General features: G+C 44.4%; 1 protein-coding gene across 2 annotated transcripts in view; it reads right to left on the minus strand.

Moving 5' to 3' along the window:
* Window positions 1–22,769, minus strand: part of kif6 (kinesin family member 6) — a 99,432-nt gene that overhangs the window by 9,229 nt on the left and 67,434 nt on the right. For both annotated transcript variants that reach the window (XM_031901479.1, NM_001113011.1), the window contains exon 16: window positions 3,914–3,964. In XM_031901479.1, coding sequence (XP_031757339.1) covers window positions 3,914–3,964 — 51 coding nt within the window. The remainder of the gene's footprint in view (window positions 1–3,913; window positions 3,965–22,769) is intronic.

The following is a 22,769-nucleotide window of genomic DNA, read 5'->3' on the forward strand; positions in this document are numbered from 1 at the left end:
TCAGTTACAGTAGCCAGCAATCAGTTACAGTAGCCAGAAATCAGTTACAGTAGCCAGCAATCAGTTACAGTAGCCAGCAATCAGTTACAGTAGCCAGAAATCAGTTACAGTAGCCAGAAATCAGTTACAGTAGCCAGCAATCAGATACAGTAGCCAGCAATCAGTTACAGTAGCCAGCAATCAGTTACAGTAGCCAGAAATCAGTTACAGTAGCCAGCAATCAGTTACAGTAGCCAGAAATCAGATACAGTAGCCAGCAATCAGTTACAGTAGCCAGAAATCAGATACAGTAGCCAGCAATCAGTTACAGTAGCCAGAAATCAGATACAGTAGCCAGCAATCAGTTACAGTAGCCAGAAATCAGATACAGTAGCCAGCAATCAGTTACAGTAGCCAGAAATCAGATACAGTAGCCAGAAATCAGTTACAGTAGCCAGAAATCAGTTACAGTAGCCAGCAATCAGTTACAGTAGCCAGAAATCAGTTACAGTAGCCAGCAATCAGTTACAGTAGCCAGCAATCAGTTACAGTAGCCAGAAATCAGTTACAGTAGCCAGAAATCAGTTACAGTAGCCAGAAATCAGTTACAGTAGCCAGAAATCAGTTACAGTAGCCAGCAATCAGTTACAGTAGCCAGAAATCAGTTACAGTAGCCAGAAATCAGTTACAGTAGCCAGAAATCAGATACAGTAGCCAGAAATCAGTTACAGTAGCCAGCAATCAGTTACAGTAGCCAGAAATCAGTTACAGTAGCCAGAAATCAGTTACAGTAGCCAGAAATCAGTTACAGTAGCCAGCAATCAGTTACAGTAGCCAGAAATCAGTTACAGTAGCCAGAAATCAGTTACAGTAGCCAGCAATCAGATACAGTAGCCAGCAATCAGTTACAGTAGCCAGCAATCAGTTACAGTAGCCAGAAATCAGTTACAGTAGCCAGAAATCAGTTACAGTAGCCAGCAATCAGTTACAGTAGCCAGCAATCAGTTACAGTAGCCAGAAATCAGTTACAGTAGCTAGCAATCAGTTACAGTAGCCAGAAATCAGATACAGTAGCCAGCAATCAGTTACAGTAGCCAGAAATCAGATACAGTAGCCAGCAATCAGTTACAGTAGCCAGAAATCAGTTACAGTAGCCAGCAATCAGTTACAGTAGCCAGAAATCAGTTACAGTAGCCAGAAATCAGTTACAGTAGCCAGCAATCAGATACAGTAGCCAGCAATCAGTTACAGTAGCCAGCAATCAGTTACAGTAGCCAGAAATCAGTTACAGTAGCCAGAAATCAGTTACAGTAGCCAGCAATCAGTTACAGTAGCCAGAAATCAGATACAGTAGCCAGCAATCAGTTACAGTAGCCAGAAATCAGATACAGTAGCCAGCAATCAGTTACAGTAGCCAAAAATCAGATACAGTAGCCAGCAATCAGTTACAGTAGCCAGAAATCAGATACAGTAGCTAGCAATCAGTTACAGTAGCCAGAAATCAGATACAGTAGCCAGAAATCAGTTACAGTAGCCAGAAATCAGTTACAGTAGCCAGCAATCAGTTACAGTAGCCAGCAATCAGTTACAGTAGCCAGAAATCAGATACAGTAGCCAGAAATCAGTTACAGTAGCCAGAAATCAGATACAGTAGCCAGAAATCAGTTACAGTAGCCAGAAATCAGATACAGTAGCCAGAAATCAGATACAGTAGCCAGAAATCAGTTACAGTAGCCAGCAATCAGTTACAGTAGCCAGAAATCAGTTACAGTAGCCAGCAATCAGTTACAGTAGCCAGCAATCAGATACAGTAGCCAGCAATCAGATACAGTAGCCAGCAATCAGATACAGTAGCCAGAAATCAGTTACAGTAGCCAGCAATCAGTTACAGTAGCCAGCAATCAGATACAGTAGCCAGCAATCAGATACAGTAGCCAGCAATCAGATACAGTAGCCAGCAATCAGTTACAGTAGCCAGCAATCAGATACAGTAGCCAGCAATCAGTTACAGTAGCCAGAAATCAAGTAACAATCAATCCTACCTAGCCCCATTAGCCCAGTCTGGGTGTACTTGTCCCTCCCACTGCTGGAGTTACACTCACTGCTCCTCCCCCTGCAAATTGCCATCACCGTTCTAGTCCCACCCACTGCTTGTTATAGACTTCTTGCCCCTCCCCCTGTAAGCAGCCATCACTGCTCTAGTCCCACCCACTGCTTGTTATAGACTTCTTGCCCCTCCCCCTGTAAGCAGCCATCACTGCTCTAGTCCCACCCACTGCTTGTTATAGACTTCTTGCCCCTCCCCCTGTAAGCAGCCATCACTGCTCTAGTCCCACCCACTGCTTGTTATAGACTCATGGCCCCTCCTTCTGTAATCTGCTATCACTGTTCTAGTCCCACCCACTGCTTGTTATAGACTCATGGCCCCTCCTTCTGTAATCTGCTATCACTGTTCTAGTCCCACCCACTGCTTGTTATAGACTCATGGCCCCTCCTTCTGTAATCTGCTATAACTGTTCTAGTCCCACCCACTGCTTGTTATAGACTCATGGCCCCTCCTTCTGTAATCTGCTATAACTGTTCTAGTCCCACCCACTGCTTGTTATAGACTCATGGCCCCTCCTTCTGTAATCTGCTATAACTGTTCTAGTCCCACCCACTGCTTGTTATAGACTCATGGCCCCTCCTTCTGTAATCTGCTATAACTGTTCTAGTCCCACCCACTGCTTGTTATAGACTCATGGCCCCTCCTTCTGTAATCTGCTATAACTGTTCTAGTCCCACCCACTGCTTGTTATAGACTCATGGCCCCTCCTTCTGTAATCTGCTATAACTGTTCTAGTCCCACCCACTGTCTGTAACAGACTTCCTTCCCCTCTCAGAGTAAGGTGTAATCTAGTCCACCCACTTGGTAAAGACTTCTTGCCCCTCCCCCTGGAGGCTTCTATCACTGTTCTAGACCCACCCACTGCTTGTTACACACTTCTTGCCCCTCCCCCTGTAAACTGCCATCAAATATTTCTAGCCCCATTCACTTTTTGACTTACAGACTCTGTGTCCCTCCCACCCTAAAATTTGATTGGATGTGGGTTAAGCAGCAACAGTGGCAGCAGTTGGCAGGAGAATGAGGCCAGGGGGCTGTGCATAAATAGGGGCATTGGATACAGTCTGAGAAAGGAAATAAGCAGCTTGGAGCTTGAGTAAAGGCAGTAGGTGGAGCTTCAATAAAGAAAGAAGGTGGAGCTTGAGTAAAGGCAGTAGGTGGAGCTTCAATAAAGAAAGAAGGTGGAGCTTGAGTAAAGGCAGTAGGTGGAGCTTCAATAAAGAAAGAAGGTGGAGCTTGAGTAAAGGCAGTAGGTGGAGCTTCAATAAAGAAAGAAGGTGGAGCTTGAGTAAAGGCAGAAGGTGGAGCTTAAATAAAGAAAGAAGGTGGAGCTTAAGTAAAGGTAGTAGGTGGAGCTTAAATAAAGAAAGAAGGTGGAGCTTGAGTAAAGGCAGCAGGTGGAGCTTAAATAAAGAAAGAAGGTGGAGCTTAAGTAAAGAAAGAAGGTGGAGCTTGAGTAAAGGCAGCAGGTGGAGCTTAAATAAAGAAAGAAGGTGGAGCTTAAGTAAAGGTAGTAGGTGGAGCTTAAATAAAGGAAACAGGTTGAGTTTAACTAAAGGCAGTAGGTGGAGCTTTAATAAAGAAAGCAGGAGGAGCTTAAGAAAATGTAGTAGGTGGAGCTTAAATAAAGGAAGCAGGAGGAGCTTAAGAAAAGGCAGTAGGTGGAGCTTCAATAAAGAAAGCAGGTGGAGCTTAAGAAAAGGCAGTAGGTGGAGCTTCAATAAAAGAAAGCAGGAGAAGCTTGAGTAAAGGCAGTGAGTGATGCTACTTTATAAGTACAAGGTATTGTTACTACGAAGGGGTATTTTCTCCCATCTCTGTGCCACTTACCCAGCGCTGCTCTTTGGATCCTTCGTTGTTCCACATCCCCTTTCATCTGATCTGGAACAGATAGAATCTTGTATTAGATTTTCAGCCCATTGAGACACGTGATAAACAGTGTATTATTCCCCATTCTGAGGGTATCCTAGTGTCACACAGCCTTGCACTACAGCACCTTTGGGATTCTGGGAGTTATAGTTAAACAACAGCGGCCAGGACCCTGGGGAACCCAGGAACAGGGATACAGTGAGATACACTGCAGTCATGGGGCAATCATCTAAAGGCCAGTTAGGGGGGGATTTGGGGTGAGTGCTTATTTGTGCCCTGGGTACCCCTGGAACTATAGCGGGGTGACTGTTACCCCAATGTTTCTATATATCTGTAACCTTGTTATGGGCTAAGGGGGCCCAGCCTGAAGGCCAGTTAGGGGGGATTTGGGGTGAGTGCTTATTTGTGCCCTGGGTACCCCTGGAACTATAGCGGGGTGACTGTTACCCCAATGTTTCTATATATCTGTAACCTTGTTATGGGCTAAGGGGGCCCAGCCTGAAGGCCAGTTAGGGGGGGATTTGGGGTGAGTGCTTATTTGTGCCCTGGGTACCCCTGGAACTATAGCGGGGTGACTGTTACCCCAATGTTTCTATATATCTGTAACCTTGTTATGGGCTAAGGGGGCCCAGCCTGAAGGCCAGTTAGGGGGGGATTTGGGGTGAGTGCTTATTTGTGCCCTGGGTACCCCTGGAACTATAGCAGGGTGACTGTTACCCCAATGTTTCTATATATCTGTAACCTTGTTATGGGCTAAGGGGGCCCAGCCTGAAGGCCAGTTAGGGGGGGATTTGGGGTGAGTGCTTATGGGCTGCCCCGGGTACCCCTGGAACTATAGCGGGGTGACTGTTACCCCAATGTTTCTATATATCTGTAACCTTGTTATGGGCTAAGGGGGCCCAGCCTGAAGGCCAGTTAGGGGGGGATTTGGGGTGAGTGCTTATTTGTGCCCTGGGTACCCCTGGAACTATAGCGGGGTGACTGTTACCCCAATGTTTCTATATATCTGTAACCTTGTTATGGGCTAAGGGGGCCCAGCCTGAAGGCCAGTTAGGGGGGGATTTGGGGTGAGTGCTTATTTGTGCCCTGGGTACCCCTGGAACTATAGTGGGGTGACTGTTACCCCAATGTTTCTATATATCTGTAACCTTGTTATGGGCTAAGGGGGCCCAGCCTGAAGGCCAGTTAGGGGGGGATTTGGGGTGAGTGCTTATTTGTGCCCTGGGTACCCCTGGAACTATAGCGGGGTGACTGTTACCCCAATGTTTCTATATATCTGTAACGTTGTTATGGGCTAAGGGGGCCCAGCCTGAAGGCCAGTTAGGGGGGATTTGGGGTGAGTGCTTATTTGTGCCCTGGGTACCCCTGGAACTATAGCGGGGTGACTGTTACCCCAATGTTTCTATATATCTGTAACCTTGTTATGGGCTAAGGGGGCCCAGCCTGAAGGCCAGTTAGGGGGGGATTTGGGGTGAGTGCTTATTTGTGCCCTGGGTACCCCTGGAACTATAGCGGGGTGACTGTTACCCCAATGTTTCTATATATCTGTAACCTTGTTATGGGCTAAGGGGGCCAGGGTACTTGGGATCAACAAATTTCCTTGAATTCAGGGAATAAATCAGTTAGAATATGGATAAATGAGTAAATATGGAGCATTGGGCTGCTGTACAATACAATACAGTTATTTACAAGGCAAAGCACAGTCCGGCTATAAATAGCCATTAACAGATAATGAAGTTTTCCAGCAAAAAATATTCTCCTCTGCTTTGGAGATAACATTCTTCTTAAGGAGTCGGCTAAAGCCCAGCTTGTCTTGGCTGAAATATCCACTGGGGAAATATAAGAACTTGCTCAGCCTGCCGCTCGCTGTCATTAAATCTCCCCATAGATCTGTTGGCTTTGGCACTGCCTTCTGTACTGAGGCACCAAAGAGGTAAGAGGAGTAGAGAAAAAAGTCCAAGTGGATAGAAGGGAAATGAGCAAGGTCAGAACCATTGGTATTAACATGGCTGAGATTCTAGCTATCTGTATAACAGAGCATTCTGTCACAGTGGCACAGATCCTATCTGATCCCCCCCCATTGTAAGCAGCAGTCCTGCCCTGCTTTATGGCTGAGATTCTAGCTATCTGTATAACAGAGCATTCTGTCACAGTGGCACAGATCCTATCTGATCCCCCCCCATTGTAAGCAGCAGTCCTGCCCTGCTTTATGGCTGAGATTCTAGCTATCTGTATAACAGAGCATTCTGTCACAGTGGCACAGATCCTATCTGATCCCCCCATTGTAAGCAGCAGTCCTGCCCTGCTTTATGGCTGAGATTCTAGCTATCTGTATAACAGGGCATTCTGTCACAGTGGCACAGATCCTATCTGATCCCCCCCATTGTAAGCAGCAGTCCTGCCCTGCTTTATGGCTGAGATTCTAGCTATCTGTATAACAGAGCATTCTGTCACAGTGGCACAGATCCTATCTGATCCCCCCATTGTAAGCAGCAGTCCTGCCCTGCTTTATGGCTGAGATTCTAGCTATCTGTATAACAAAGCATTCTGTCACAGTGGCACAGATCCTATCTGATCCCCCCATTGTAAGCAGCAGTCCTGCCCTGCTTTATGGCTGAGATTCTAGCTATCTGTATAACAGAGCATTCTGTCACAGTGGCACAGATCCTATCTGATCCCCCCATTGTAAGCAGCAGTCCTGCCCTGCTTTATGGCTGAGATTCTAGCTATCTGTATAACAGAGCATTCTGTCACAGTGGCACAGATCCTATCTGATCCCCCCATTGTAAGCAGCAGTCCTGCCCTGCTTTATGGCTGAGATTCTAGCTATCTGTATAACAGAGCATTCTGTCACAGTGGCACAGATCCTATCTGATCCCCCCCCCCATTGTAAGCAGCAGTCCTGTCCTGCTTTATGGCTGAGATTCTAGCTATCTGTATAACAGAGCATTCTGTCACAGTGGCACAGATCCTATCTGATCCCCCCATTGTAAGCAGCAGTCCTGCCCTGCTTTATGGCTGAGATTCTAGCTATCTGTATAACAAAGCATTCTGTCACAGTGGCACAGATCCTATCTGATCCCCCCATTGTAAGCAGCAGTCCTGCCCTGCTTTATGGCTGAGATTCTAGCTATCTGTATAACAGAGCATTCTGTCACAGTGGCACAGATCCTATCTGATCCCCCCATTGTAAGCAGCAGTCCTGCCCTGCTTTATGGCTGAGATTCTAGCTATCTGTATAACAGAGCATTCTGTCACAGTGGCACAGATCCTATCTGATCCCCCCATTGTAAGCAGCAGTCCTGCCCTGCAATATGGCTGAGATTCTAGCTATCTGTATAACAGAGCATTCTGTCACAGTGGCACAGATCCTATCTGACCCCCCCCCATTGTAAGCAGCAGTCCTGCCCTGCTTTATGGCTGAGATTCTAGCTATCTGTATAACAGAGCATTCTGTCACAGTGGCACAGATCCTATCTGATCCCCCCCCCCATTGTAAGCAGCAGTCCTGTCCTGCTTTATGGCTGAGATTCTAGCTATCTGTATAACAGAGCATTCTGTCACAGTGGCACAGATCCTATCTGATCCCCCCCCCCATTGTAAGCAGCAGTCCTGTCCTGCTTTATGGCTGAGATTCTAGCTATCTGTATAACAGAGCATCCCCCCATGGCTAAGGTACAAAACATTTTTAACCTTAGTACTGGGTTGTTTATTTTATGCTACATACAACCACACAACAGACCAATAACTTCTCACAAAGTGCTTATGAAGCCAGTTGCATGGGGGTTTGTGTGCATTACACACGGGGAGAGGCCAAACTGGGACCCTCTGCACAAACACTATGTTCCTTCCCAGACATGCTGATTTGCATATGCAAAGTGACTGACACTGAGCTCAGAGTTTGTGTCTCACTATTATAAACAGGCTGTGTATGGAACCCCCAGGCTGCTCAGCAACCCTTTGCTTTGGGCAGTGTAATGCAAGTGTCAGAGAGAGTTGTTTGTAGGAGGAGAGAATTCAGAATGTGTTTTGGTTGGAAAAAGCCCCAATTATCTCCTGAGCTGATATTTTGGGGGGTGGAGATATGATAATATTTGGGACTCTGTTGTAAACAAGTTATGTCTAAATACTGAGCTAAAGCTTGTTTGTATTGATATCCTGTAATAAACTGTGTGTAATAGGGCAGCACTAGTTTATATGTACCGGTACCCATGATGCACCTGTGTCTCTGTGCCAATGGGATCATTTGTAGCTTCCACCTAGTTCTCTATGGAGGTTGAAGGAAAAAATTATATACACAAGAGAAGTGACCAATGAGAATGCTGATTCCCAGCACTGTGTCAGGCCCCTTGCTGGTACCTTACATATAGAGATAATGATGGCATTTTCCCGTCATTATATGGCACAGGAATCAGACATGGGGATAAAGGGACAGACTTGTTCAGTGCTGGGAAACTGTGCTTATTGCTCCCAACTCCAATTGCAGGAACAGAGAACAGGGAGCCGGATTTACTCACATCAGCTGGGATTCTCATTGGGGGATTTCTTGCATTTTAATGCAGTTTTATTGGGCAATATTGCTTTAAGAATACAACCCTGATGTTGCTGGACTACAGCTCCCAGCATGCCTCACCCTTCATTATATGTTACATTATTCTGGGATTTGTAGTCCGGCAACAGCTGAGTAACGTTTGGTTGAGCCGCGCTGTGCCGCAGGGTTTAGTTCCCCTTTAAACAATACTCCCAGGCAACACTGTTATTAAAGGGAAAGTTGCACTGTGTTGGCAGCACACACCAGTAGCGACGCCTGGCACGGGCCATGATTTAGTACCAAGGTTAAGCTATAAAATCAGCCAGTTGGATCCACTTAAAGCATCAGTCTGTGTGAGCAAACCCTGATTCCCAAGATACAGTCCATGAATCCCACTGAAGTCTGATTTACAGCACTGAGGGCAAGCGATGATGTTAGAGAAAACAAAGCTTGTGGGTTGTACTGCTATATATCAGTCTCCAGACTCCAGACACAAGAGTTGGGCCATAAAGTCTGCCATCTGCATCACCAGAGAAGTTAATGGTAAATTACAAATAAATCATTGGGGTTGAGGAGAGCGCCTTATACATATGCAAATAAACAAAAGGAATTCTGGGATATAATACTAAACAGCTCTTTGAATATGAGAAGGTCTCCTCATCCTTAATGATTTATTTGTGGAACCACATTCCTGGCTCTATCTAAACGGATCAGAAAACTCTGTGTTACAAGAAGGGCAAAACTGGTCTGTAGTTGGGAATCTGATCAGCTGTTATCCCGGCTTTTACTTTAAAGGAGAACTAAAATTAAAAATCATTAGAAATGCTTTATTTTGTATACTGAACATAAATATAAAGATTCTGAACTTACTGCAAAAGCCCAGAGGCTGAGAGGCCTAATTAAAGGACAACTAAAGCCTAAAAAAGACTATGGGTAGAAATGTTTAGCTATGTGTTTGGGCCCCTGTACCAGCCCAAAGCCACCAAAGCTCTATAGAAATAAAGCCCCATGCCCCTGAAGATGCCCCCAGTAGCTCTCCATCTTTTGCCTTGCCCAACTACTGCACATGCTCAGTCTGCTCTTGGCTGATGTCAGTGACCTGAGCTTAGGGATCCACTCACAATATTTTTCTTTCCCCTGCCTGCTTAGTCTGGTCACTATTAAACATGCATACAGGCCAACCAATCACAGGCCTGTCTGGCTGCTCCCTATAAAACTGAAGTCCTGCTCTGGCACTTTGAGCTTGGGGCGAGACTTTAGCCGAATCCTTAGTGGGGCTTCTCTTTCCCCCTTGTAATGATCCCAAATACTGAGCTGAGTTACAAATATAAGTTACAGAGGTTGGAAACAGAGGCAGAAGCTGTGACAAAAGTTCCAGTCACTTTGCTGTTACAAACAGCCCCTCTGGGAATAAACTGCCCCAGTGTAAAGGTTTCTCTGTATGTAACACAGTGACTGTATCTGCCCCTTACACTCCCCCCCAGGGCTAAGGTACAGAATATTACTAGCTTTAGCACTGGGGCTTACTTTGTGTTGCATTGTGTTGTGTTGCATTGTGTTGTGTTGCGTTGTGTTGTGGTTTTTTTTTTTTTTTTTATATATATACACCCACACAACAAACCAATAACTTCTCACAAAGTTCTTATGAAGCCAGTTGCATGGGGGTGTGTGTGCATTACACACGGGGAGAGGCCAAACTGGGACCCTCTGCACAAACACTATGTTCCTTCCCAGACATGCTGATTTGCATATGCAAAGTGACTGACACTGAGCTCAGAGTTTGTGTCTCACTATTATAAACAGGCTGTGTATGGAACCCCCAGGCTGCTCAGCAACCCTTTGCTTTGGGCAGTGTAATGTGAGTATAAGAGAAAGTCATTTGTAGAAGGAGAGAATTCAGAATGTGTTTTTAGAAAAAGCCCCAATTATCTCCTGAGCTGATATTTTGGGGGGTGGAGATATGATAATATTTGGGAGTCTGTTGTAAACAAGTTATGTGTAAATACTGAGCTAAAGCTTGTTTGTATTGATATCCTGTAATAAACTGTGTGTAATAGGGCAGCACTAGTTTATATGTACCTGTACCCATGATGCACCTGTGTCTCTGTGCCAATGGGATCATTTGTAGGTTCCACCTAGTTCTCTATGGAGGAAAAAAATATATACACAAAAGCATTGACCAATGAGAATGCTGATTAGATTCCCAGCACTATATCAGCCATTTTGATATTATCTTACATATAGAGATAATGATGGCATTTTCCCGTCATTATATGGCACAGGAATCAGACATGGGGATAAAGGGACAGACTTGTTCAGTGCTGGGAAACTGTGCTTATTGCTCCCAACTCCAATTGCAGGAACAGAGAACAGGGAGCCGGATTTACTCACATCAGCTGGGATTCTCATTGGGGGATTTCTTGCATATTAATGCAGCCACTGGCTCTGGGGAGCTGGGAAATGTTTCATTAAACAATACAAAAACTCTAAACCCCACATTACATTACAGGGCAACACAGGAACCAGTGCAGGCTGCATATTATGATTCTAATTATTAATCAGCTTCTATGGCAGATATTCCCTGACGTGCTGTTTTGATCATTTACTACGTTCCCTAAGCTCCACCTCCCAACAGCAGCCCAGAGCCCACTGAGCATGTGCAAGCCCTAAATCTTACAAAAGATGGTCTACTTTGGTTTTCTTTAAAGGAGAACTAAACCCTAAAATAGAAAATCATTAGAAATGCTGTATTTTATATACTGAACATAAACATAAACATTATGAACTTACTGCACAAGCCCAGAGGTTGAGAAGCCTAATTACAGTGATGATTTATGCTTTCAAAGTTGTCCACAGGGGGCCGCCATCTTGTTACTTTGTTATACCATCTTCTATAAGATCTGGCTCCTGCACATGCTCAGTTTGCTCTGGGCGGCTGTTGGGAGGCGGAGCTTAGGGAACGTAGTAAATTATCAAAACAACAGCACAAAGCCAGTGGCTGCATAAATATGCAAAATAATCCTCCAATGAGAATCCCAGCTGGTGTGAGTAAATCCGGCTCCCTGTTCTCTGTTCCTGCAATTGGAGTTGGGAGCAATAAGCACAGTTTCCCAGCACTGAACAAGTCTGTCCCTTTATCCCCATGTCTGATTCCTGTGCCATATAATGACGGGAAAATGCCATCATTATCTCTATATGTAAGATAATATCAAAATGGCTGATATAGTGCTGGGAATCTAATCAGCATTCTCATTGGTCAATGCTTTTGTGTATATATTTTTTTCCTCCATAGAGAACTAGGTGGAACCTACAAATGATCCCATTGGCACAGAGACACAGGTGCATCATGGGTACAGGTACATATAAACTAGTGCTGCCCTATTACACACAGTTTATTACAGGATATCAATACAAACAAGCTTTAGCTCAGTATTTACACATAACTTGTTTACAACAGACTCCCAAGTATTATCATATCTCCACCCCCCAAAATATCAGCTCAGGAGATAATTGGGGCTTTTTCTAAAAACACATTCTGAATTCTCTCCTTCTACAAATGACTTTCTCTTATACTCACATTACACTGCCCAAAACAAAGGGTTGCTGAGCAGCCTGGGGGTTCCATACACAGCCTGTTTATAATAGTGAGACACAAACTCTGAGCTCAGTGTCAGTCACTTTGCATATGCAAATCAGCATGTCTGGGAAGGAACATAGTGTTTGTGCAGAGGGTCCCAGTTTGGCCTCTCCCCGTGTGTAATGCACACACACCCCCATGCAACTGGCTTCATAAACACTTTGAGAGAAGTTAGTGGTCTGTTGTGTGGTTGTATATATAAGAAAGTTTTTTTTTTTTTTTTTTTAGTGAGCAGCCAGACAGGACTGTGATTGGTTGGCCTGTATGCATGTTTAATAGTGACCAGGCAGAGACTAGAGCAAGCAGGCAGGGGAAAGAAGAATATTGTGAGTCGCTCCCTAAGCTCAGTGACATCAGCCAAGAGCAGACTGAGCATGTGCAGTAGTTGGGCAAAAGATGGAGAGCTACTGTGGGCATCTTCAGGGGCATGGGGCTTTATTTCTATAGAGCTTTGGTGGCTTTGGGCTGGTACAGGGGCTCAAACACACGGCTAAACATTTCTACCCATAGTCTTTTTTTAGGCTTTAGATAAACCCATGTAAATTAGTTCCCAGAATTCCTTGTGTTTAATTGTAATTTATAGGGATTTGGCACAGGAGAAAGCGGAGGGCATCTGGATAAGGGGTTAAACATACTCGGTATTCCCGGAGATTCCACGTTATTCTACACGGAGGCTGAACTGCCGCAAGTCACGAGTGAAGAAGTTTTCACCCTGATTAATATCCAGGAATGTATGAAATGATTCCCTGCATGTAGTTTTAGCTTTGTGTTCTGTATTCCTGCAGTTTGGAATTTCAGCAGCTATGTGGTTGCTAAGGTCCAGTTTACCCCAGCAACCAGGCATTGGTTTGGCTACGAGACTGGAAGATGAATAGGAAAGAAACTAAATAGAAAGACAAGTAATAAAATGTCATAGAATGAGCAAAAAGGGGTCAGTTGCTGCACCCCAATGCAACTGCCATGTTTTTACCCACAATGCAGCTCATTATAGGACATTCTACAACATACTAATAGTTAACTTAAAGGTAAACTACAACTTTAACCGTAATTGTAATCTTTTTTTATTATACAAATGTATTGCGCGCACATGTAGGCCTTAGGCTCCTACCTGACTGCTCTGTGAAGGGTTAATTGTTATTTTTGTACCTTTAGGATTAAAGTTGGACGTCAGTTTAATTGGCAGAGCTGAGGGTATGAGCCAAAACAAACTGAAACCCGAGGAAAAAAAACAACCCAAAGTGCAAGCGTGAAATTAAAAGGGGGGGGGGGGTTGTGAGTTGTTTTTTTGAGGTTTTATATATTTTTTTGCCATAAAGCAAAATGATTCAGAATCAGTAAAAAGAGTAAATAGTGAGATATGGGGGGCAATTCTTCCCAGGTGCCCTGTAAAGTAAAGCAGGTAAACTCTCTGCATAATGGACTCATCCGAACCTGGTCACACCAGACACTGGAGAAGGCAGGGGGTTGTTTATACAGAGCCCTTTATAGCTAGGCTTTTGAGGGACATTTTTGTTTGATTTGGTTCAGCTGAGCCCTTGCAATCCTGCTGAATCTGAATCCTGCAAAAAACACTGGGATTTGGCCGAATCCCAAACTCATTTACCAACAAGACTCTAATGTGCACACTAAGGGGCACATTTACTAATCCGCGAATCCGAATCCTGAATGGGAAAAAATCGGATTGGAAACGAAAATTTTGCATCTTTTTCATCGCCATCACGTTTTTTTACGTATGTTGCGGTTTTTTTTGTCGCCGTCATGGCTTTATCGTATTTTGCGCGACTTTATCGTATTTTGCGCAACTTTATCGTATTTTCGCAACTTTTCCGTCGGCGGCGCAATTTTTTCGTATTGAGCAATTGTAAACGGTGGAAAAACCAATCCGATTTTTTTTGCGACGGCGACGATAAAGTCTCGACAATTCGCGAAAACGTTGTGACGGCGGCGAAAAAGTTGCGGCAATTCGCGCAAAAAGTCGTGACGGCGACGAAAAAGTCGCAAGAATTCATGAAAAATTTGCGACGGTGACGAAAAAAAATCACAAAAATACCGCTCGTTACAGGAAAAACGCATTCGGACTCTTTTCGGACGTTTGTGGATTAGTAAATGTGCCCCTAAATCTTACATGTGGTGCTTATAGGACCCCAAGGCCCCCACTGGGGCTGCCGGTTTCTTAGGCCTAGTAACGTCTGACCCAGCGCCCCTAGTCCAACGCTCTGAAAGCCACACATCCCGCAGTACTTCCCATTACAGTGCCGCCATCTTTCCCACGTTACTGCATCCATGCACATTTATTTGCACATTTATTATTTTTCTATTAGTATTAACTACTACTGACTAGTTATTGGGCCCCTAAACTTACGCAGTTTACGTAACTTATTTAAATACGTACGTAACGTCCATATCAAGCAATGACGGCGCAGAGCAGGGGCAGGTAGGTGGGAAGGGGTTAAACTTAGGGCAAACCCCACTGACCCCCAATACTGACTAACTTATTAGCACATTAATCAATGGAACTCTTTATATGAACTGCTTATTATAGGGTAACATCAGCTGTTTATATTGCGCACACAAGGGCCAACATGTTGGTACTGTGCACTTGTGTTCATGGGGGGCCCCAGGGGGCGGGGCCCCAACATTTCTGCACATAACATGGCAGCAGCAACACTTGGGGGGTGCAGGGAGTTGAACCCTGAATCCCATGTAACGAGGGGACAGTAAACCCATAGGCGCAGTGAGTCCAACCAACCTCGAGGCCCCCGTAACACAACAAACCGGAGCACCGCAAGGCGCCGCCTCCCAAATACCACATATTTCTACGTGTTTGTGACCCGGCCAGCGTTTTCCTGGATTTGCTCGTGGAATTCCAAGCATTGCCATGGATATTTCCAATATTTATGTTTCACAATGTGCAGCATTACCATAGGAATACCCCGGGCTCTGTGCTCGCTGCATCCAAGCCATTAGGGAAGGAATGTTCTAGCAACGCGTGTCGGGGAGACTCTCACGTCAGCTTCTTCTCGCTCGTGCTCCAAACCCAAAAGGACTGTTGGAATAACAAACAACATGTTGCCCAAACATGCACGGAATTAGCAGGGTGTTTATTTCCAGCGCGGGGCGGCGGGGGGGAACATTCTTTAAGGAGAGTTCTGACGAGGCCCAGAAGGTACACGAGCGCTTTCCAAATAAAGCTCTGGGTTATGCTAATTCCCTGCCACTTCTATTGGCAACAGGATTCTTGTTAAATCTACGGTGCGAGGCTTCGGGCGCCTTGGCGGCCGGCGTGGGGCTGCTTTCCAAGGTGCTGTAAAATGCTGAGGAGGCTCTATAGAAATCCTTCCTTACGGGTAACTCTCAGGCACTGAGTATATAATAACTAAGTTCTACCTGAGTTCAACCTCCTCTATTTGCTATTGCCCTTTCTACCTCCTTTCTGTTCGCCCCTATCTGCCTTAATTGGTAGATCTATATAAGGATCCATCATTCCCAGGGCAATAAAACCTAGATTTAGAGCTAGATTTACCCCTAAGAAATCCAAGTCCGGCTTGGGACTCCTCCAGTTACATGGGAGTAGGAGAAACAATAGGTTAGCTGAAAGCAGTTCTAATGTGTAGCGCTGGCTGAAAGCTCAGACTCAGGCACACTTTACTGCTGCGCTGCAAGTTGGAGTGATATCCCCCCCCTCACCCCCAGCAGCCAATCAGCAGAACAATGGGAAGGGAGCAAGATAGCAGCTCCCAGTAGGTATCAGAATAGCACTCAATAGTAAGAAATCCAAGTCCGGCTTGGGACTCCTCCAGTTACATGGGAGTAGGAGAAACAATAGGTTAGCTGAAAGCAGTTCTAATATGTAGCGCTGGCTGAAAGCTCAGACTCAGGCACACTTTACTGCTGCGCTGCAAGTTGGAATGATATCCCCCCCCCTCACCCCCAGCAGCCGATCAGCAGAACAATGGGAAGGGAGCAAGATAGCAGCTCCCAGTAGGTATCAGAATAGCACTCAATAGTAAGAAATCCAAGTCCGGCTTGGGACTCCTCCAGTTACATGGGAGTAGGAGAAACAATAGGTTAGCTGAAAGCAGTTCTAATGAGTAGCGCTGGCTGAAAGCTCAGACTCAGGCACAAGGCACTGAGATGGCGCCTACACACCAATATTACAGCTACAAATACATTTGTTGGTTCAAGAATAAAAGGTTAAATGGCAGAGGGAATTATTTGCTGTGTAATTTAGAAATAAACAGCGCCCCATAAATATCATGGCAGTGTCCCTTTAAGGCAAGCATTGTATCACCCCAAAATCTTATGCATTTGCCATCTAGGTGATACCTAGGAAGTGCTGAATGGAAAGTAAAAGGGGCTCACCATGGCGCTGTTATTATCACACTGTAGGATTCCTTATGCGGTACTTAAAGCAAAGGATAAATTCCCTTCCAGCCCAAAACACATTCCCATCTCATATTAATGTTTTCTGTCTGTTCCTCATTATATCCCAACCAGTACATTTCCTTTCCATCCCATACTCGGCTCATCCAAGCTTGGGGTTTTCAGTCGTTCAACCTCATAGATGAGATTTTGAGTTGATTTGGAAAAACATTCTCCTTCCATATAAACCACACGTGGTAAATAAAGTTAGGTGCCATTTATTGCAGGGGTGTCCTTAGATCGGCCTATTGTCCTTTGATTCTGATGCTAAAATAAAGGGGATTTATAATCATTTTCCTGCAGGATTCGTCATTAACTTTCAGTACGATGTAGAGAGTAATATCCTGAGACAATTTGCAATTGGTCGTCATTTTTTATTATTTGTGGTTTTGTAGTTATTTCGCTTTTTGTTCAGCAGCTTTCCAGTTTGGTATTTCAGCAGTTATCTGGTTGCTAGGGTCCCAATTATCTTAGAGACCAGGCACCACATTAAATGAGACACTGCTAAATTTATAGGAAAGGGCCTAAACAGAAAGGAAACTAATAATAAAGTAACAATAATAATAAAACTAGAGCCTCACAGAGCAATTGTTTGTTTGTTTGGTGGCCGGGGTCAGTGACCCCCATTTGAAAGTTGGAAAGGGTCAGAAAAAAAGGCAAATAATTTAAAAACTATAAAAAATAAATAACAAAGACCAACTGAAAAGTTGCTTAAAATTGCCAATTCTATAATATACAGACATGGGATCCGTTACCTGGAAACCCGATATCCATCTCCCATGGACTCCATTATAAACAAATAATTTTCATTTTTAAAAATGATTCCCTGTTAATAAAACAGTACCTGTACTTGATCCCAACTAAGATATAATTACCCCTTATTGGGGGCAGAACAGCCCTATTGGGTTTATTTCATGGTTAAATGATTCCCTTTTCTCTGTAATAATAAAACAGTACCTGTACTTGATCCCAACTAAGATATAATTACCCCTTATTGGGGCAGAACAGCCCTATTGGGTTTATTTAACGGTTAAATGATTCCCTTTTCTCTGTAATAATAAAACAGTACCTGTACTTGATCCCAACTAAGATATAATTACCCCTTATTGGGGCAGAACAGCCCTATTGGGTTTATTTAATGGTTAAATGATTCCCTTTTCTCTGTAATAATAAAACAGTACCTGTACTTGATCCCAACTAAGATATAATTACCCCTTATTGGGGCAGAACGGCCCTATTGGGTTTATTTCATGGTTAAATGATTCCCTTTAAATCCTATTGGGTTTAATAATGTTTAAATGATTTTTCAGTGGACTTAAGACGGCTGCTGATTTGCCGGCGGATCTGTCAATCATTCTCACTGCTATCTCTCTTATCTACAGCCTTCACGCACATTCCCAATATGAAGACGAGGATGGCGTTATCCAAAACAAACACATCTGAAATCTATTTTCATTCCCTGGTTGCCAAGCTAATGAGCCAGAGAATTAACGGCAAAGAATGCAAGAATTTCCCGACCATTCTGCGAGGCCGAAGGCCAGGAATCAAGGTGTTGGCCCTTTAAAGATTTGTCTGCTTTATTACAGGATGAGTCTGAAGCCGAAACAATGGGTCAGATTAAGAGGAGCTGGAAGTCCAGGCATTGGGCCAGTACTGCACGGGTCTGCTTGCCGCCGCCGCTGCGTGTAAATCTCTATTCTGTTTGGGGTGAGGGGAGGATAAGTCTGGCGCTCGCACACACGACACATTGTTGTTCCACAAGAGACAGTAACTATAACTCTACGTTCCCTCCCTGGGCCGGGGGGAGCGGATTTTTATTTTCTACCGCTTTATAGGTCTGTACCCCCTACTGTAAATAATAAGGATCTTAGAAGTCACTGAGGGGTTCTGTGCCCATATAAAGGCACAAGGCTGCAGGCTGAGTTATACAGGGAACTCTGAGTATCACTCATGTATTATAATGGGTAATGTACCCCCTACTGTAAATGATAAGGATATTAGCAGTCACTGAGGGGTTCTGTGCCCCCCATATAAAGGCACAAGGCTGCAGGCTGAGTTATACAGGGAACTCTGAGTATCACTCATGTATTATAAGGGATAATGTACCCCCTACTGTAAATGATAAGGATATTAGCAGTCACTGAGGGGTTCTGTGCCCCCCATATAAAGGCACAAGGCTGCAGGCTGAGTTATACAGGGAACTCTGAGTATCACTCATGTATTATAAGGGATAATGTACCCCCTACTGTAAATGATAAGGATATTAGCAGTCACTGAGGGGTTCTGTGCCCATATAAAGGCACAAGGCTGCAGGCTGAGTTATACAGGGAACTCTGAGTATCACTCATGTATTATAAGGGATAATGTACCCCCTACTGTAAATGATAAGGATATTAGCAGTCACTGAGGGGTTCTGTGCCCATATAAAGGCACAAGGCTGCAGGCTGAGTTATACAGGGAACTCTGAGTATCACTCATGTATTATAAGGGATAATGTACCCCCTACTGTAAATTATAAGGATATAAGAAGTCATTGAGGGGTCCTGTGCCCATATAAAGGCACTATGTGTCCTTGCCACTAGCCACACTGGCAACACTGACATCTTATCTGTTGCTGCTTTTTTTTGGGCAAAGTCGCAGAAAGAAAATGGGATGTGTGACATGAGCCATAATCGCCCCCTATAACAGCGACACGGCGTCTCTCCGGGAGTAGAATGGCGGCTAATGAATAAATGAGCCCCAGTCAGTCTAGATCGGAGCCTTTAACGCCGAGCCAAGTCTGACAGGATAAAAGCATTAGATGCGCCCGCAATCCGACATTCCCTCCATCTGGCTGAGATTTTCATTAGCCGGCCTGGCACACAGGGAGCAGAGCCATGCTTGTCATTATGGGATGTAAATAACAGGGTGGGATATCAAATATGTAAACTCTGGGAATATGAGGGAGACGGATGGAGGGGAAAGGGATTAACTGGAGCCGACACCATCACATCGTGATTCCAGCGAGTCTTCCATGAAGCCCCCATTATCCATTATACTGGCAATAGCCCTTGCCCCCAGCTGGTAAATGAGCCCTGGGGTGACTCTGAATTACAGGGGCAACAAAATGGGGAGTAATGAGCTGGCGCCATACAGGGTGGTATATTGAGTGCAGCCTGTTCCTAGAACTATCCTCTCAGGGGGCTCATTTACACTATTAAACAATGTGGTTAGAAATTCTGTATTTTATACAGCTGTATACTGAGCTTACTGTACCGGCCCAGAGGCTCAGTGTGGTTTATATGAACCATGTCTTTAAAGTTGCCCTTAGCCCAGCAGCTTTCAAGAACTTTTGGGGCATCTTTTGTGTGTCAGTGGCTTTGCACGTGCTCAGTGGGCTGCTGCTGAGAAGCTTAGGGGGCGTGGCAAATCATCAATCAGGAAGTGAATTCACATCTGTCATAGAAGCTGAGGCTACTGGGCTGATTATGAATCAATTCTGATGCAGACTGAACTGATTTCTATGCTGCCATGTAATGTGAGTCTGAATTCATTACTAATCAGCCTTGTATAGTAACTGATATATTGTATATATACTGTATATATTGGGGAGGGGGGTCCTTAAGTGCAGGTAAGTGACAGTAGCCCACACCATGTGCTGGGAATCAGCAGAAAAGAAGTTGGGGGGCTACTGGGGGGCACAGATCGAGGGCACATATCTTCCCTGCTAAAGGGCTGGGGGCCATTCTATATTATAAAGCATTATAAAATATAATCACACCCCTGCCCATACATAACCCTGAATATATAACATATTAATATAAAAACATGAAAATGATACAAAGTCAGTGACCCCCCACGCTGAATTTTTCCAATATTGGCAAAGTTTAGAGGCAGAAAAAGACCCGCTGAGTAAACAGGACGTGCGTTTGGATTTCCGCATAAAAACTCGGAGGTGTCGGACCCTTTGATGGAGACACGCGGCCCCCTCTCAGCGAGCGCCGGAGTCCCGCTGCTGAATGAATGGCGCTCTTATTTGCGACACTACGGATAATGTTGTGTGTCGGCCCTTTGTGTCCAGAATAAACACCGTATGGGAAAACAAAGTCTGTTTGGAGTTCAGACAACAATAAAGAACTTATTTCCCATTAAATCTCATTGCCGTACATCGGGAGAAGATCCGCTCGCTTGGATCTTCTCCCAATATAATTACCCCTTATTGGGGGCAGAACAGCCCTATTGGGTTTATTTAATGGTTAAATGATTCCCTTTTCTCTGTAATAATAAAACAGTACCTGTACTTGATCCCAACTAAGATATAATTACCCCTTATTGGGAGCAGAACAATCCTATTGGGTTTATTTAATGGTTAAATGATTCCCTTTTCTCTGTAATAATAAAACAGTACCTGTACTTGATCCCAACTAAGATATAATTACCCCTTATTGGGGGCAGAACAGCCCTATTGGGTTTATTTAATGGTTAAATGATTCCCTTTTCTCTGTAATAATAAAACAGTACCTGTACTTGATCCCAACTAAGATATAATTACCCCTTATTGGGGGCAGAACAGTCCTATTGGGTTTATTTAATGGTTAAATGATTCCCTTTTCTCTGTAATAATAAAACAGTACCTGTACTTGATCCCAACTAAGATATAATTACCCCTTATTGGGGCCGAACAGCCCTATTGGGTTTATTTAATGGTTAAATGATTCCCTTTTCTCTGTAATAATAAAACAGCACCTGTACTTGATCCCAACTAAGATATAATTACCCCTTATTGGGGGCAGAACAGCCCTATTGGGTTTATTTAATGGTTAAATGGTTCCCTTTTCTCTGTAATAATAAAACAGTACCTGTACTTGATCCCAACTAAGATATAATTACCCCTTATTGGGGCAGAACAGCCCTATTGGGTTTATTTAATGGTTAAATGGTTCCCTTTTCTCTGTAATAATAAAACAGTACCTGTACTTGATCCCAACTAAGATATAATTACCCCTTATTGGGGGCAGAACAGCCCTATTGGGTTTATTTAATGGTTAAATGATTCCCTTTTCTCTGTAATAATAAAACAGTACCTGTACTTGATCCCAACTAAGATATAATTACCCCTTATTGGGGGTAGAACAGTCCTATTGGGTTTAATTACTGTTTAAATATGTTTTTTAGTAGACTTAAGGTAGGAGATCCAAATTACGGAAAGGTCCCATATTTGTAAAACCTGCTGATGTAGGAAGCATCTCTGGAGGCTTCTCTGCTCATTTCTGTCACCTGTTTGGGGCTGAGTGGGGCAAAGGGCCAGGACATTAGGGCAGAAGCCACTAGCCACTGCATAGAGGCAACTATTAATGAGAGTGGCCCAAGCTGTGAGGTTAATAGGAATGAAGCTGGAGGGGCAGATAGGGGCTCAGTGTGCGCTACAGGGAAATACAAAGCTGAGCAGATGAGAAGGGGCGTTTGGAATAAATGACTATTAAATATAGCAATAGAAACCTCCTGCCTGCATATTAATAGCGCTGGGATGGCGGTGCCGGCCCGGTATAATAACGCTGCATTCTTTAAAGGGGAACTGTCGTCACCGTGATGTGTTTACACAGAGCCGGAATGTGCCGGATATTATGGAATATTATGTAAAACCGGGTCTTTTTCTGATTTACTTTCAACTCAGCTGAGGTAGAGTAAACAAAACCACAGACAAAATCTAAATATATCAAATCAAGCCCTCCGTTGTGAGCGGAACCCCCCCCCCCCCAAGCCTGTTCCATAGGTTTAACCTATTGCTTTCTGGCACCGAGGCGCTGGCTCCAAACCACCTACACGATTTGTGTTGGATCGGTCTTGTTCCTCGGGCACTGGAGTCTCTTCTGGCTGATTTAGGAGATTTCTGTTGCATCTCCGACTCCCACAAGGTTCTGGTGGGTCCACTCCCTCCCTAAATGATTGAATTAATTGCGTTTGGATGGAGAAGAAAGCCCAGCTGTGCTTACATGCGCTCTCGGCATGGCCACAGTGTGCCTTTTTTATTGAGGGACTGTTGCACCCCACCTCTCATGTTTTTATGTGGAACAATCAGATCAAGTCGTGGCGCGAAGGGACCAAGAACAACAATCGCCCGGCGGCACCTTTGAAGGGCCCCCAGTACATTTCAGCGACGAGATTATCGCAGGCGGAACCCTGTAGGTGCCCTTGTGTACACACCGACCGCTCTGGGCATGTCTCATGTATTTAGTTGGCGCTCTCGA

The sequence above is a fragment of the Xenopus tropicalis genome, chromosome 5 (assembly GCF_000004195.4).
Source record: "Xenopus tropicalis strain Nigerian chromosome 5, UCB_Xtro_10.0, whole genome shotgun sequence".
NCBI classification, from domain to species: Eukaryota; Metazoa; Chordata; class Amphibia; order Anura; family Pipidae; genus Xenopus; species Xenopus tropicalis.